Source organism: Callorhinchus milii, unplaced genomic scaffold (assembly GCF_018977255.1).
Source record: "Callorhinchus milii isolate IMCB2004 unplaced genomic scaffold, IMCB_Cmil_1.0 Scaffold10, whole genome shotgun sequence".
Taxonomy (NCBI): Eukaryota; Metazoa; Chordata; class Chondrichthyes; order Chimaeriformes; family Callorhinchidae; genus Callorhinchus; species Callorhinchus milii.
In genome coordinates this window covers 7,267,081-7,283,328 of record NW_024704751.1, presented here as the reverse complement: position 1 = coordinate 7,283,328, position 16,248 = coordinate 7,267,081, and the positions used below count along the sequence as shown (strand labels likewise).

General features: G+C 46.8%; 1 protein-coding gene across 2 annotated transcripts; it reads left to right on the top strand.

Moving 5' to 3' along the window:
* The first annotated feature begins 3,677 nt into the window (after window positions 1–3,677).
* On the top strand, window positions 3,678–15,745 carry vkorc1l1 (vitamin K epoxide reductase complex, subunit 1-like 1). Of its 2 annotated transcripts, XM_007896575.2 has the most exons (4): window positions 3,839–3,901; window positions 5,761–5,869; window positions 14,487–14,596; window positions 15,458–15,745. In XM_007896575.2, exons 2-4 carry the CDS (start codon window positions 5,778–5,780, stop codon window positions 15,682–15,684), a joined length of 429 nt encoding a protein of 142 aa, XP_007894766.1. In that variant the 5' UTR covers window positions 3,839–3,901; window positions 5,761–5,777; the 3' UTR covers window positions 15,685–15,745. The 2 variants fall into 2 exon arrangements, with proteins under 2 accessions (XP_007894765.1, XP_007894766.1); XM_007896574.2 differs by lacking the exon at window positions 5,761–5,869 and having other exon boundaries at window positions 3,678–3,901.
* The last annotated feature ends 503 nt before the right edge of the window (window positions 15,746–16,248 follow it).

The window sequence follows — 16,248 nt, the reverse complement described above, 5'->3', positions numbered from 1 at the left end:
ACCTAATTGTGGTCAGCAATTTAACTCAATCACTTGTTTGGCTTAGGTGTCAGCCGGGCTCAGCCACTTTGCACTCTCTCCTCTTGAGTCCCAGGGTCACAGCTTCACAACCCTCATGTCAGGGACTTTGAGCTCACAGTCTAGGCTGACGTTCCAGTGCAGTGGTGGGGTGGGAGGGGGAGCAATGTCCCTTTTGAACGTGCTGTATTTCAGGTCAGATCAGCTAAGCCGAGGCTCCTATCTGTGTCGTGTTAAAGATTCCCGCGACACTACTAGAAACAGAGAAGCAGTTTTTTTTTCCCCCCTCATCCCCCGACCCCGGGTTTCTGGCTGACAATCCCCCAGAAAAAAAATCGCTCGTTCATCTCATGTCCAATTCCACACGGATGTTAATCACCTGACGTTACAAACAATAGAAAAAATCACATGTATCAGGAAAGTACAAGTTTCGCCCACAAAATATACAATCAATTCACTTTACAGTATATCCTGTGAAGCACTTTGAGACGTCTCAACGATGTGATAAAGCACTATATCAAATGCAAAAATGGATGATGATGATGATTATTATTATCATGAGTGTGCCAGGGTTTGGTGTTGGTTGATTGCTGGGAACAGCTGAGTAAATTATTGAGGATTTTTCCCTCCTATTTTCTCCTCCCCCGAAACACCTCTCCTCTCTGCTTTTCCTTCTCCTTTTTGGGAACGTTCCTATGCCAACCCTCCCAAGGTCCACAGGCGAGTCTTGGCGCTGAGTGTTGACAGATTGTTCCTCTGTGGGAAGTCCTTGGAACTCCTCTTCTTCTCAGTGGAGACTTCCTGGATAGTCATTAAAAGCAGCATCAAAACACTGACCCATTCTCCCGTTCCCTGACCCAGGTTTTCGAAATAATAAAGGGATTCGATAGGGTAGCTACAGAGAAACTATTTCCCCTCCCCGGTGAGGGAATCCAGAACAAGGGGGCGTTTCTGTGAGGACATCACAGGGAAGGGGAGTGAAGAGAAACAGGAGAGGATTTGACCATCAAATCACCGTGAAGCACGTTATATGACAGAGCAGTGAGGGTGGAGGATTGTCACAAGCGCAGTGTTGTGTAGGCGCCGCCTTGTGGCCAATCATTGACACACGGAATGGGCCAATTCTTTAAATTTCCACTGACCACTGACCACATCCACGTGGCTACATGTGGGCGGCGAGCAGCGGTTCGCATTTGCTAGCAATGCAGTGAACTTGATAATGCTGAAGCATAGGAACAAGGAGGAGGCCATTCAGACCCTCAAGCCTGTTCCGCCATTCTATTAGATCATGGGCTGATCAATACATCAACTCCAATTATCCGTCTTTGACCCATATCGCTTGATACCCTGACCTGACAAAAATGTCCAACTGTCCCAACAGGATATCATTAACTCTTCAAAGGGCATTCTTCAGAGGAATGTCTTTTGTCAGCCTGGGTGGGTTGGGTCAATCTCTTGGCCTCCTGGTCAACAGGACACGTGTTCAAACCCTGCATCAGGACTTTGAGCTCACAATTTGGGCTGGTTCTCCAGCACAGTGCTGGAGGGAGATAGGGATAGGGGAGGGGGGAGCTCTGCATTTCCGTCCATCCGATTGAGATGTTGAACCGCGGTCTTGTTGGGAGGTGTTCAGGCAGATGTTGAAAACTTTGCAACGCTATTTTTCTCTCTGCGTAGCAACTCCCTTAGTCGTGGGGAACAACACACCAATTGGAAAGGGGAAAGAAAGGAATTAAAGAAGGGGAGGTCGGAGAGGGTGCAGAAGAAAAATAAAGCTATTAATCATTGAATCATAGAATTATACAGCATTCGGCCCTTCGTGTCTGAGCTGGCTCTTTGAAAAGAACTAGCTAAATCAATCCCACTCCCCCGCTCTCTTCCCATAGCCCTGCAAACTTGTCCTCCTCAAATAATTATCCATAATTAGAACAGGTTCCCAGGAAGGTTGGGTTCAGGCCAGGACACTGGGGCTTATTTAGGAAACAGCTTGAAGCTGTTGCAGGAGGACAGGGAGCTGGGTGTTCAACAAGGATTGGATCAGATGGGCTGAAAGACCATCTGTATCTCTGAACCTCCCTTGTGAGCTTGTGTTGGACGCAGTTCCATATCTATCCCTGCCAGTAGAGGGAGATGCTGGACAGAGATCTTGGAGCCTTGTTGAAGTTGAAGCAGTACTCAGAGTGCTTCACGGTAAATAATTCTGGTGTAGTGTAGTGTAGTGACTGTAGCCAAACCCAGCCACCATATTGCCACGAGAAAGGTCCCTGGCGGTGTGGTGAATGGCTGATGTAACTGGCTGGCTAGAGGACACTGGAAAAAACTATTTTTTTCCAATATAGTCATAGAATCTTTAACGTCCACCCCAAGATGTTCAACAGGAGCTTGGGTTAAGTTCTTATCCCAAGGGCCAGCACCTCCGATAATTCGGCAGCGATTCCCCCCCCCCCCGCCCCCCACCCCAGCCACCCAGCACTGCATTAGAGCGGAAGCCTGAACGTAACATTACATCTTTTCTTCTCCCAGGGTCACAGCTTACATTACAATCTTTTGAGTTCTGCTTCCTGATTGTATTCCTGATTAAAAAAAAAGATACATAAACTCACTCGCACTTGTTTATGCACATCATTGAATAACGTATTGCTTGGCGGTGGAAACCTGGAACTTGCTTTCCTGATGGAAGTTGAAACACAAATACGATAGTGTCACCTTGGGCTCAGCCGGGGACACACTCCCACCTCCGAGCCAGAGGTTTGTGAGTTCAAACCCAATGCCGGGACTTTGAACTCGTAGTCTTGGCTGATCCTCCAGTGCAACGCTGGAGGACACAACGCCGCATTGTCGGAGTTGGGTCCTATGGACGAGACGGCAAACATATCATTATGCAAGTGGACCCGCCAGCACCTCTCAACAAGCCTGGGCTGTGTGTCAGCCACCCACCAACCCAACCACCAACCCACCCACCCACCCACCCGCCAACCCACCCAACCCAACCACCAACCCACCCACCCACCCACTCACCAACCCACCCAACCCAACCACCCACCAACCCACCCAACCCAACCACCCACCAACCCACCCACCAACCCACCAACCCAACCACCAACCAACCCACCCGCCAACCCACTCACCAACCCAACCACCCATCAACCCACCCACCAACCCACCCGCCAACCCAACCACCCATCATCAGCCATTGGCGTGACTCAAGCCACGGCTGTGTGTGAGACAGACAGTGGCTGCCGCGTTTCTCCCACAACGTCCGTCTGCTGTAAGGGTACATTCTGCGAAGCGCTTTGAGACCCTCTCGAAGACGTGGTGAGGATTATTAATTATCATTATTATGATTATGATTATCATTACTATTACCCATCTGCCGCCCCTCTCAGCGCAGCGTGAAGCGCGCGTGCGCAGAAGAAGCGAGCGTGAGGTGGGCGGGGAGCGGCGCCGACGCCGTGACGTAGCGGGGAGCGGCGCCGACGCCGTGACGTCGCGGAGCGGCACCGACGCCGTGACGTCGCGGGGAGGCGCCGACGCCGACGCCGTGACGCGACACAATGCCGCCGCCGCCGCCGGCCAATCGGAACGCGCGACGTCGGGTGTCGGCGCGCGGCGGTGGTGGTGGTGGCGGCGGCGCGCGGCGGCGGCGGGCGGGCGGGCGGGCGGCGGCGGCTGTGAGGGGAGGGGAAAAGATGTCGGCGCCCATCCTGAAAGTGGCGATCCCCGGCTGGGAGAAAGCGGCCCGAGGGAGCGTCTGCCTGCTCGGGGTGCTCCTCTCCCTCTACGCCTACCATGTGGAGAGCGACAGGGCCGGGCAGCCCGGGCACGCCGCCGCCATGTGCGACCTGAGCGAGCGGGTGAGCTGCACCAGTGTGCTGGGCTCGAGGTGAGTGAGTGAGGGGAGAGGGAGAGGGAGAGGGGGTGAGGGAGGAGGAGGAGGAGGAGGGGGTGAGTTGGCAGCGGCCGGAGCTCAGGTGGAAGAGGGAGAGGAGAGGGCGGCGTGTAGGCCTCTCTCTCTCTCTCACTCTCTCTCTCTCTCTCCCCCTCTCTCCTCTCATTGTGCAGCCGCAGCACAAGCAGCAGCAGCACTGGGCAAAGTGGGGGTGGGTGTCTCATAGGCCTCTCAGTCTCGGTCATTCAATCACTGTGACCCTCACCACCACCACTCACTCACCCACCACCACTCCTTCCCCCCCCCCCCCCCCACACACACACACATATAGACACACACACACCTATATAGACACACACACACACACACACCTATATAGACACACACACACACACCTATATAGACACACACACACACACACATATAGACACACACACACACAATTGGGGAGGGGTGTGTGTGTGTGTAGGAGAATGACATCTGGCAGAGAGAGATGAGGGGTGGGGGGGGGAGAGAGAGAGAAAGGCAGAGTAAGCAGGGAGGGAGGGAGGGAGAGAACGAGAGTGTGCGTTAAGACAGGAAGGTGACAGTCAGAGAGAGAGAGAGAGAGAGAGACAAAGACAGGAAGGTGGATAGTCAGAAAGAAAGAAAGAAAGAAAGAAAGAAAGATACAGGAGGATGGACAACCTTCAGAGAGAGAGAGAGATATGCCTGGGACGTGGAGAGTATCAGACAAATGGGGGCGAGTGACAGGTAGACAGATTGGGTGATGGACTGGAGGACAGGCAGTGGGTGACGAGTGGATAGATGGGTGGGCAGACGGGATGGGTGACAGTTGGGATGATGGGTGGTGGTTGGCAGGCGGGTGGGGATGGATGGACAGAGAGAGAGAGAGAGACAGTGATGGACAAAGGTGGGGTGGGTTAAAGACAAACAGACAGAGAGAAAGAAACACATATACAGTAGGCAGAGAGAGAGAGAGCATCACCAGCAGGCAGGCAAGACAGAGATAGCAGATTGCGCACATTTTTTGTTTTTGGTTTTTTGGAGGGATTATTATTAGGCGTGTGGAGTAAGGAAACTTGCCCAAGGTTGCCTGGAATTGAATTTCTCTCGCTTGCAAAGCGAGTGCTCTAACCACTGAGCTACAGGACTCCACGGAGATAGGAGGTTGCACCCATTTTTGTTGCATTGATTTAATAAATAAAGAGGATTTGATAATGGCAAGATGCCTGTAGCTGACCTGTAAATTCTTCACACATTGAAGTGCTTTTACTCTGGTTGGGGAGCGAGAGGGATGCATTAGATATCTGTTAAAGTGACCACTGCAAGTCATGGTTGCAGCTTTTGCTTTCGGTAATGTTCCCTCTCTGCACAATGGATTACTTTGGATATTGTCAGGATTTCATGTGCAGTTCGTAGGTTGGTTTGTCACCAATGGAATTATAGCCTCTATCACAAGGTGATGGATTGTAATCTTAGGTGGAGTAATATGTGCACATTTCGGAATTGCCCCCAACAGTAAGAAGTGCAGATGAATGATTTCTGAAGGAATCTTTGTCTGATGGCAGTTTCTTTCACTGGAAATAATGTTCCATTTGATGCTATTCCACTGGATGTAAATTGAGCCTAACCATTGAACTCAGACAAACTTGAAAAGAGCTGAACTATAGCCCTTTGGACCTTTAATGTGGGAGTTACAGACATCAGCTCTCAAAAGACTACGTAGGGAAGGATTCAAGTGCCTGTGGGAGTTAGCTGCTTTATTAGAACTCTGGTGGAAACACTTTGATCAATTTGACCTAAGATGTGGGATGTATTTAAAAGAAAACTCATTTTTTTATAATTTACAGTCGCGAGCAAGCAAGAGATGAAGGCCAGGTTCAGCCGTTGGGACTGCAAAGGTTTACTTGACTGGATCATGTGGCAAAACTCATTCCGCATATCATCGCCGTGTGACAGGTATGGGTAAGATGGCATGAAGTCGTGGTTTTACTTTTCTTAAAAAAAAGTTTGGCAACTTCAGCAATGAAGAAGAAAGGAACTTAAATCCCTAATGACAGGCCCATCTTGTAACATAGACTGGGTGGGGGAGGAGAGAGAAGAGAATCTCCACTGCCTATGTCTAAAGGAGAGCCTGCAATGATTTCTGTTCCCCACTTTTCCCTCCCTTACTCTCTCATATGGGACACTACAGGAGTCTCTGTGATATACCCCACGGTGACACCCCTGAGATGGGGAATCCACTGTGTGCGCGTGATGGATGCATGGTGATCACAGGTGCAGATCTATGCTCCTCTCCCTCCCTCCCTCCCTCTCTAACCCCTTCCACCCCCCCACCCCCCCCCCGCGCCCCAACACACATCTCTTTATCTAAAATTATCACATTGCTGTGTGAGGATCCCTTGTTAAAAACTAAAATGGTTACAAGGAAGTTTTTCTTTTAATTTTTGTTTTGGGATGGGGGTGGGGGGGGGAATAGAGAAAATCTTTAAGGTTATCTATCTGAAAAGGTACAAATTGTGAGTTCTCAAATTGGTAGTGGGAAGAATAGTTAATGACCCCAGTGTTCAAAGCTAAATGGTTGGTTAAAGTCCAAGTAAGAAAGTAACACACGAGGTAAATGGTATTGACCAGTTACCCCACCCCCGGGTGAAAATATGTGCTGCTCTAGTCAGTTCCTCCTCCCCCTTCCCCTCCCACGAGCACTCACTGTTTGAAGGAGAATTAAGAAAGAAAGTGGAATGTGGGAGGTTGCTTTAAATTCTGTCAAAATGTTTCGGATAGTGAACCTGTTTTAAGTTCATTTCTTACTTCCTCATTGCTAGAAACGATTTTGGAAACCTCATGACTTTGTGCCATCTTGTCCACAACTGTCATGTTGGAAAGTGTCAACCCAACCTCCCCCCCCCCCCCCCCCTCACCACCCACAAAAAAACCGTCAAAAAGCAACGCACTCTCCTTCAGTCAGTGGATCATGGTCATGTTGCTAAGTCCAGTAAAGTTTTGCAGGTTGACAGGTTGAGCCACTGCTATGGGAATGTGCAACCTATGGTCTCAATACGATTTGTTTTCAAAACCTGGCCACAGCCTCATTTCTGACAATGAAACAAAATGCATCTGGCCAGGTCAGTCAGCCCTGTTTTTTTGTTGCTTAACCCCATCCTGTGGCCGGGTCCGTTTGTTTTACTCACGGTAGCAACGAGACCCCCCCCGCACATCCTCTCTCCGCACAAACGATTCAGTGCTTCTGGTGGTGGTGGAGATTTTCATCATTCCTCATGACCTTTGGTGTTTAAATAATCCTAACAACCAATAGTAATACTACTACTAATACTATACTATAATCCTTGCGTTTGTTATAGGGCCTCATCTCGGCTTTGAGATTTTTCAAAGCGTTTCACAGGATATACTGTAAACTGGATTGACTGCATTTTGTGAGCGAAATGCAGCAGCCAGTTGCGCACAGCAGTGTCCCACAAACAGCCATCCAGTGAGTGAACAATTTTATGTGAGGGAATTGTTGGCCAGGACACCGGGAGAGAGAGAAACTCCCTTCTCTTTTCGAATAGCGCCGCTGGATCATTAACATCCACCTGAACATGCAGACGGGACCTCGGTTTAACGTCTCATGCAAAGGGCGGCACCACCGACAATGCAACACTCCCCCGCTTGGAGCGTCATGTTAGACTATGTGATTCCGAGACCTGACGTGGGGCTTGAACCCGCAACCTTCTGACTCCAGATCTGAAACCTCTGCTGACCCACACTAACGGGAATGAATTTAGCAGTGAGTAATGATCCATCTGGATCCACTTCAGCCCTGTGACTGTGGTATTAGAGTTGGCTGTGCAACCCTAACACTAACCTGCAGTGGACTAGAAAGTGTAACGAACGGAACCCGGGACCTTTGGCAGGTGCTCAGAGCCTCTCATCGTCCGGCAGACGGGACGTGTAATAATTGCCAGACTCTTCGAGTAGCAGAAAGAAAGCAAAAGAAAACTGGACTCCACATGGCCCACGTGGGTTATCAAAGCCCGTGTGTTAGTTTGGGAGCTGATCTGAGTTTCAGTGAAGTCGGAGCTTGGAGTTCCCAGCAGAGTTCTGGAATATCTGCCTCCAGCGCACCACGATACCTGCAGCACACTCTGTTGAAGAATTCCTTCTGCTGCTCTTAGGATGCCTGATAATGAATAATCTTTGTGTTTCATATAGCACCCGTCGGAGAGACATCTCTGAGAGCTTCACAGGATTTACTGTAAAGTGTAGGAGTTGTATATCTTGTAGGTGAACATGGAAAAACAAAGATCTCAGCTTGCAGAGCCCAGGGCTGCCTGAGTTGGAACAAGTCAGTAATGTGCAGCTGGTATTTTCTAAGGGAGTTGATTTTTTGGGGGAAGGGCTGCTTTCAGTCACTTTGTCTTCAACCGGTCTACTAGAACTCTAATTTCAAAATCACTTTGCTTTGTGTCCCCATAACCCCTCCTCCCCCACCACCACCTCCACTTTCAAAACCCCTCTTTAAAAACCTCTCTCTTTGACTGCAGTGCCTGCTGTGACTTCCGCTTACAGACAACCAACCGTTCTCTGCTTCAGGTGCCACAGCTATCTTGTCAGGGACATCTCAGATAGAGCTCCGGCAAGATCACGCTGTAACTAAGCACCGTCCTGAAGTGTGGCTGCGGTAATGTGGGAGTTTCACACGACTTTAAAAAGACGATGCCTCACAGAAGCAGACTATCTGCATTTCTTCCCAAAGCTATTGTGCCTACCAGCTCTCTCCTGACAAAGAGAAGGCAGGTCATATGGCATCGGTATTCTTTTGCCCACAATGGAGGGTGTTGGCCACTTGATTCTGCTTGAGGCAGAGGTGCAGAGCAGCCAGCTGACCGAGGTGACAAGTGCCCGAGATGAAAGCACAGCAATTAGAACGGTCTGATCGACATTCATAAAGGCTCGTTATTTTTTAAGAGGCGAGGGCAGGTCAGACAGACACCTACAGCACTGAGCTGAACTGAACCGGTTGAGATGTAGGAGTGTTGCTAAGCTTGCTCGAGTTTGTATCGTGTAGGCGGAATGCGAGTGTGCCAGCGTCCTGGGGCTTTTTTTTAAAAAAAAACAAGAAGGCTTTTGATGGCGATTTACATTTTTCGTGTCTGTGCTTTGTTTTGTTTTTTATGGGCGTCAGCTACTTGTCTGCAGAAAGCCAACATCACGCTTAAGAATATATCAAACCAGTCTGAGTGATCCAAGTATGTGTGCCACCTATGCACTCTCTTTCCCCCCCAGAGGGACGCAATCCGCTTACCTAATTACAGAGAGTACTAGGTGCAGGTTGACCAGAGATGAGGCTTGGGGGAGGGGGTGGTAACTGTTGTAGTTTAGATAAACAGATAAAATCACATTATGCTTCAGAAATTGTTCCTATCAGTAACTTGCAGCTCTCTCTCTTCATTGAGGGGGAGACAGACACCCATTTAAGGTTTTCTGCCCTATATATGGCATTGTATATAGGGCTACAAGGTATAATAATATTAATAACCTTTGCATTTGTTGTAGAGCCTTTTGCGCTTGGAGGACATCTTATCTTAAAGCGCTTGACAGGATTTACATTAATGTGCAATATTTTGTGGGTGAACCAATTTAAGCAGATCAATGTGCCACAAAACAGCCATGAAGTAAACGAATGAGCAATTTTATGTGAGGGATTGTCGGCCCGGACACCAGCTGGGATCACTGATCACTTGTCATTGTGATTTTTAAAAAAAAAAAAAAATAATTTCTAAATTTACTTTTTTGACAAAAAAAACCCTCTAATATTAAAGCAGTGATAGTGAATAGTGCAGTGACCCTCTGACGGAGAGAGGTTCTAGCAAACTGCTGAGCGTGAGTACATGGTAAGTGAAATAAAGCACACTTGAACCTTCTCAAGGTACTTAGTTGGCTTACTTACCCTCCAGCCCTGAGTAAACCTTTGGTCAATGCTATCACGGTTACGAATAGCATTCCTGTGAATGGGTAGAGGAACAAAGAACAAAGGCTGTGACAATCTTGGCTGAGTTGTGAGTAACCGATTTGTTAGTCATTCTAAGAGATTGCACCAAGGCTTTTAGACAAGACTAGAAGCTCTGTCTCATTTCCCCTTGACCTGAAGAGCTTGTATTATAGTAGCAGATTTGTCTTTATAGTAGCAAGGCGGAAATTTGTTAATTACTGTAGTTTGTTTTCTGGTGCTTGAAATATTGCGTCCTCCGTGTGGGCTTCTCGTTTGGGTGAATTTGGCTTCACAGATTCGAGGTATTGAATTGCCCTCTTAATTGTTATTTGATAATACTGATTTATTTGTGGAGTCCTGTAGCTCAGTGGTTAGAGCACTCGCTTTGCAAGTGAGAGACCTGAGTTCAATCCCAGGCAGAGGGCGAAACCTCGGGCAAGTTTCCTTACTCCACACAGAGCCTAATAATAATCCCTCCAAAACCCAAACCAATAATAAATTGGACATTTTCAATCTACGACTGTTTGTGGGACATTGCTGTGCGCAATTGGCTGCCGCGTTCGCCCACAAATATATACAGTCAATTCACTTTACAGTACATTCTGTGAAGCGCTTTGAGACGTCTAGAAGACGTGAAAAGCGCTATATCAAATGCAAGGATTATTATTATTATACAAACAGTTGGGGACTTGGGTTTAAAGCCTCTCCCATCATTTGAAGCAATGACACCATTCACCCTTATTTCTAGGTCATTCTAGGCTGCAAAATGATTTTTTTTTNACCATGGGTTAATTGAATGCATTTCAGTCTGATGCAGGGCAGTTGCTGAAGTGGCTGCAGCAGCTTGCATCTTGGCCTTGATGTTATGCAGTGTCCCCTTATGATAGCTGGGCGAAAGGTTCATTAATTAAGTTCTTGTAGATGAAGGAAACAACACCTTGCATTTATTTAGCAGCCTGCATGCAGGGAAGCAGCATCTCGGCGCGCTGAAGAACTGTTAAACAAAGATGTTGGTGATTCTCTTGGGTACAGATGCTGCGAGCTCCCCAAAGCGGGGAACGCGACTGCGATGGCGGATTGCGGAGCCTGTAAAGTGCTCTGTAGTTTGGAGGCAAATGACTCCTGCTCAACCGAAAGAGTGTAACCGGTTTAGTTCTGACTTAGCAGTCAGGAATGAGACACAGTATTCATTGCAGGCTTGGCTTTGAAAGATGCTAACGACTATATTCAGCGGCTGGCTGTACACAATAGCTCAATAGCTGGTGGGGGTGGCAGTGGTGTGGGGGGGTGCGGTGGGAGCAGCGTTGAGAGAATGGCCAAAACTGATTGGAAGCAATGACCGAAATCCTGTCGGCATTTCTATGCCATTTAACTTGTGCGTTGTGGTTGCTCGAAGTCTACCATGCATTAACTGTATTAAAAGCACCTGTTGTTCAAAGTGTTCTGCCAGCACCAAGTGTTTAACATTGGTTCCAAGTTTTATTTTCTTCGTACTTTCAAATCAAATACTTTCGGGGCATTTAAAAAAAATGACATGTGTCAAATTTTATCTCTAATTTTTCTCATCATTGGCATTAACCTCTGCCTCTTGCCCCCGGCCTCCTCTAGCGGTTCCATGGACACTGTTTCCCCTCCTATACCCTATCCAAGTGGCCATTGTTCATGTATGAGACTGAACAAAGAAAGGGACTAGGATCAGGAACCGTAGATAGTTTTCTCCTCCCTAACCCTGGTTCGGTATGGGACAATTTATCCTTTCAGCTAAAACCAAGAAACTCAGCGAGGACCGGGATTTGAACTGTTAAACTCCTGGGTCAAAATCAGCGGCTCTGTCCACAACAGCATCGGGACTCGAATTAGGGGACTCAGCTTACGAAGTAGACTCATGTAACTCCTGCAAGTATGGAAGAATGCTAGGCTGTGAGGGGATTAATGTAGTGCGATTACAGTTTTAGAGGTGATGAGTGGAGCCTGAAGATGGTGCCAAGCCAGGATACAGTCTTGTGCATTGTATACAGCCCAAACCCTGGTTTGTTGGGAGAAATGTACACAAGTATAGAATTGGTTGTGGAAGCTTTCCAAACTAGTACAAATGGGGCTTTTATTAAATAATCCAAACCTAACACTCCCAGCACTGTCTTGGCTCACAATCCTCCTGTTAATTTAATTTGTCCTTCCAATTCAGGCAGCCCTTTTTACTTATTGAAAGGCACATAAAAGATTCAGAGGTTTCTCTGTCCCACCCTCTCCCTTAAGTTAACAGCACTGTTTGATTAGGCATTTAGTTAGAATATTTATTTCATTTCAAGTTTCCACCACTTACACTGAGTAATGTTAACATATTGTTCAGGGAGCGAAAAAGATCGCTGACGACCTTTGAGATTTCAGTATTTAATGCAGTTGGAACTTTTTCTTCTTCCTCCTTCCCCCGCCCCCCAACCCCCCAACCTTTAAGTGAGTATCAGCCAGGCTTAAGTTTATAATAATCCTGCTTCTGATTCAGGAGCTTGTGGTTTCAAGCCCGACATCAAGACTTTGAGCTCGCAGTCTAAGATGACTCCAGTACACTAATGAGGGAGCACATGTTGGATGAGACATTAAATCAAGGTGTTAAAGATCCCATAGCGCTATTCGAAAATAGAAGGGAGTTTCCCTGACATGGCCAGAAAGCCCCCAGATCTTTTTTGGACAAGTTAGTCATCCACTTCCTGGCTGTTTGTGGGACATTGCTGTGCACAATTTGGCTGCTACATTTGCCTTCACTCCACTTTACAAAAATCCCCATGAAACACTTTGAATCATTCTCACGTAGGGCTTATTATTATGAAGGTGAAAGAATCCAGGTTGCCACTGGTGATGTAAAGTGTAGTGACTCTGTACTTTGTGGGTCAACATTCCCTTCATAATTTTTTTTTAATAGACTTAGATCTCTTTTGTGCTTTCAACTTGGTTTTCTTCGTTCCCACATGAAACGTTGAGACTCTATAATCTACTAACCGCCAGGTCTACATCATCCCCCATTTATTGGACTGATTTTGACCATCGGTGAAATCTCAGCATTTTCTCATTTTCAAGTGCATCCACAATCTTATGCAAAGGTGAGATTGGTTCAAAAAATGCTGATCCGCTGGATAAGAATGCCCGTCCTAACATCTTCCCATTACAGCGCTGAGCTGTTCCTTAAATGAGTCCTGGTGTCTTAGTGTCAACTGCCTGCTTGAAAACTCTGTACCATCCCTTCATTATTTATTGTGGGAAGGCCTGCTGCCTGGGGTCTGCTCTGACGTTGTCCTTCACAGACCCTGAACTCGTGCTCCGCTTAAGTCTGCAGGCTTTTGTCTCCCCTCTCAGACCGAAAACTCTGCAAATCTAAATAAAATATTTTGCACCACAAGTGGGAGTGAGTGTGTTGTGCGAGTGCGTTCTCAGTCGAGGAGCGTCTGATACCACTATTGATCTGATCAGTAGGAGCTTTTGGCTACAAGGACATATGGACATCCGGCGTGGGCAGGGTGACACAAATGAAGAGCAGGGGGGATATAATTAGACATAAACCATGAATTTTAACATAGGTCACATTCAACTTTGTTGTTAAATCAATATTGTATCCTCCTCCTCCATCCCGTCTCGGCTCACATCAGCCCAAAGCAAAACCGTAGCCAGTATTAATGTGATTCCCCACCTCTAAATAGGTTCAATAGAGAGAAACTATTTTTACGGACTGGCGAGGGGCATAAATAAAGGATCGCACTTCTGTGGAAGAAGGAAGGGACAGGGAGGGAGGTTAGAAGAATTTTGTTTTACACGGTGCTTAGTTAGGTTGTGGAATGTCGTACTTCCAAAGGGTTGCAGAGCTGACTCCATGGCAGCACGTTAAATGCTTGCTTACTTGAGGAAAAATATTGTTGTGGAAGAGTAGGGGTTTGGGAATGAGAGTAGAGAGCTCCAGTGAAGGAGCACTGACAAACTGGGATAGGTCGAACAGCCTCCTTCTGTGTTGTAAAACTTTCTATGACCTTGAACACATGAACGAGTGTGCATGCATGCACCCCGACCCACTTTATGTGTTTGTGGATATATATATATATACACAATATGTTAGTCAGTAAATATTGCATTTTGCACACAAATACATACAGCTTGCACGTAACCTGCTGGGTCCAGTCATTGACATGATTGTGCATTGAATCCTGAGCCGTTAGGTCCAGATGCTGAAAGGAACGTACTTACCCAGGGAGAAGCAGACAGACACCTGGGCCTGGGGTGGCTGTATAGAACCAGCACTTTACACAATTTACACTTCTATAGCAGCCTTCACTTCGGAAAGACGTTCTTGGGCTCTGGACCGTCAGGAGTTTTTTGTGGTTTAGAAGCAACTGAAATTTCACAATTGCTGGGGTGTTTTTGTTCTGCGATTATCAGATCAATAAGAGCGGTTGATCTGGTTCTGCTTCTGACAGGAAATGGGATGGGAATTATTCCCCTTTCCTTGGATGCTCGGTCACTCGCTCTTTTCAGTATTGAAGACACTCACTCGTGCTGTGTCTCTCACTGCAATGCCAATTACCTCATCATTTGTTGCAGATGGGGCAGAGGATTTGGCCTGGTTGAAATCATATTTGGAACGGATAGTGCTTTGAATCAACCAAACAGTATATATGGACTTATATTCTACACACTACAGCTGTTATTGGGTGAGTACTTTGCTTTTATTGGTTAGAATAATAATCCTTACATTTGATATACACCTTATCATGTCGTTGCGACATCTCAAAGCGCTTCACAGAGTATATTGTGAAGCGAATTGACTATTTTGTGGATGAAACTGATATGATTCTATTAGGAATTGGGGCAGGGGGTCAACAAAACCTCAGTGTTAACAAAGAGGCATTTTGTTAAGGTAATATCCCAAAAGGCAGATTGGCTTTTAGGGGAGGGGAATTTATTTGCATGTATTTTTATTCTAATGGAAGATTTTACTTCCAGTGATGGGAACGCTTTGCAAGTGCTGTGTGCCGGCCGCTATATTCGCTCTATTTTGGAGGGGATTATTGGTACAATGGTCTGGTCTGGTGTTGCAGAATCTGCCCATGGCAAATGTTCTGCTCATCTTTTTATTGCCCCAATGGTAAAATACACGACAGCGTTTGACTTCTCGATCAAAAACATGCATAATAATAACAAATTTATATGGCATCGCGGAGCACTTAGTGATGGCAGAGCCTGACACCGAGCTGGGGGAGGGAGGAGATGACCCTAAGCACGGTCGAACAGGAAGAATCATGATCTAAAAGAGGGGAAGGGTGGGGGCAAAGTGAAGGGATTGGGGGAGAGAGTTCCAAAGCTTCAGGGCGTACTAATAATAATAATCCTTATGTCTGGAGCAGGACCTTTCTCGCCGGGAGGACGTCTTGAAGCGCAATGTGGGAATTTACTGTAAAGTGCAGTGACCGTGTGTTTTGTAGGCGGAGAGTATACGTTTCAATGTGCGGTGGCTGTTGATCGGAGAGTGCTCTTTCTGTTTGTGACCAGTCGTTCTGTTCCTCTTTCCACAGGGATGACAGTGAGCGCAATGGCTGCTTTAATCCTAATGACATCGTCCATCGTGTCAGTGGTGGGCGCAATGTACCTCAGTTACATCCTGTACTTTGTGCTGAAGGACTTCTGTATAATCTGCATCGCCATGTACATCCTGAACATCATCCTTCTCATCATCAACTACAAACGACTGGTTTACTTGAACGAGGCCTGGAAACAGCAGCTCCAAACCAAACAGGAATAGCTGATGTACAACCCGCAACAAAACAAAAAGAAGGCCCACACACATACACACCCAGAGAACCTGCCTCCACGATGCCTGTTTGGCAGTAGTCTTGTTCTTTTTTGGACCAGAGGTATATGGTATAATGAAAAAAAATCATTGAGCACCAGTTTTTTTTTAAAACAGAGATGAATATTTGTTGTTGTGTGGTATCCTGGACTTTACTTTGGTTTTTACCCTGCCTGAAGGACTGAGGATTCGAGATTTACCCACCGAATGGAAGGCAAGCTTTAACTGTATGCACATTCCCCAATGGAAGGTCTGAGAGAAAGTTACGTACACTAAGCGGTATTTATTATTATTATTATTTTTGGAAAAAAGAAACTTGTGTCCTTTTTTTCCTCTCCTTTCCCAAGTTGCAATTCTTGTGTTTAAGGCGTGGCTGAAAGTGCCTTCTTCTAATTCCACAGTTGTTGACGTTGTTGTTGTTGTTGGTGTCGTCGTCGTTTTTTTTTTAAACAAAGAAAAAGAAAACTCTCGTGGTTTTTGCTTATGGAAATAATTTGCCTGGGCGTTTAGAGATCA

What these genes read in the sequence shown, in the direction of transcription:
- vkorc1l1 (XM_007896574.2), top strand. Translation starts at nt 3,708, where the DNA reads ATGTCGGCGCCCATCCTGAAAGTGGCGATCCCCGGCTGGGAGAAAGCG. An exon ending in ACCAGTGTGCTGGGCTCGAG is followed by an intron (nt 3,902 to 14,486) that starts GTGAGTGAGTGA and finishes CATTTGTTGCAG; the next exon opens with ATGGGGCAGAGGATTTGGCC. An exon ending in CACACTACAGCTGTTATTGG is followed by an intron (nt 14,597 to 15,457) that starts GTGAGTACTTTG and finishes CTCTTTCCACAG; the next exon opens with GGATGACAGTGAGCGCAATG.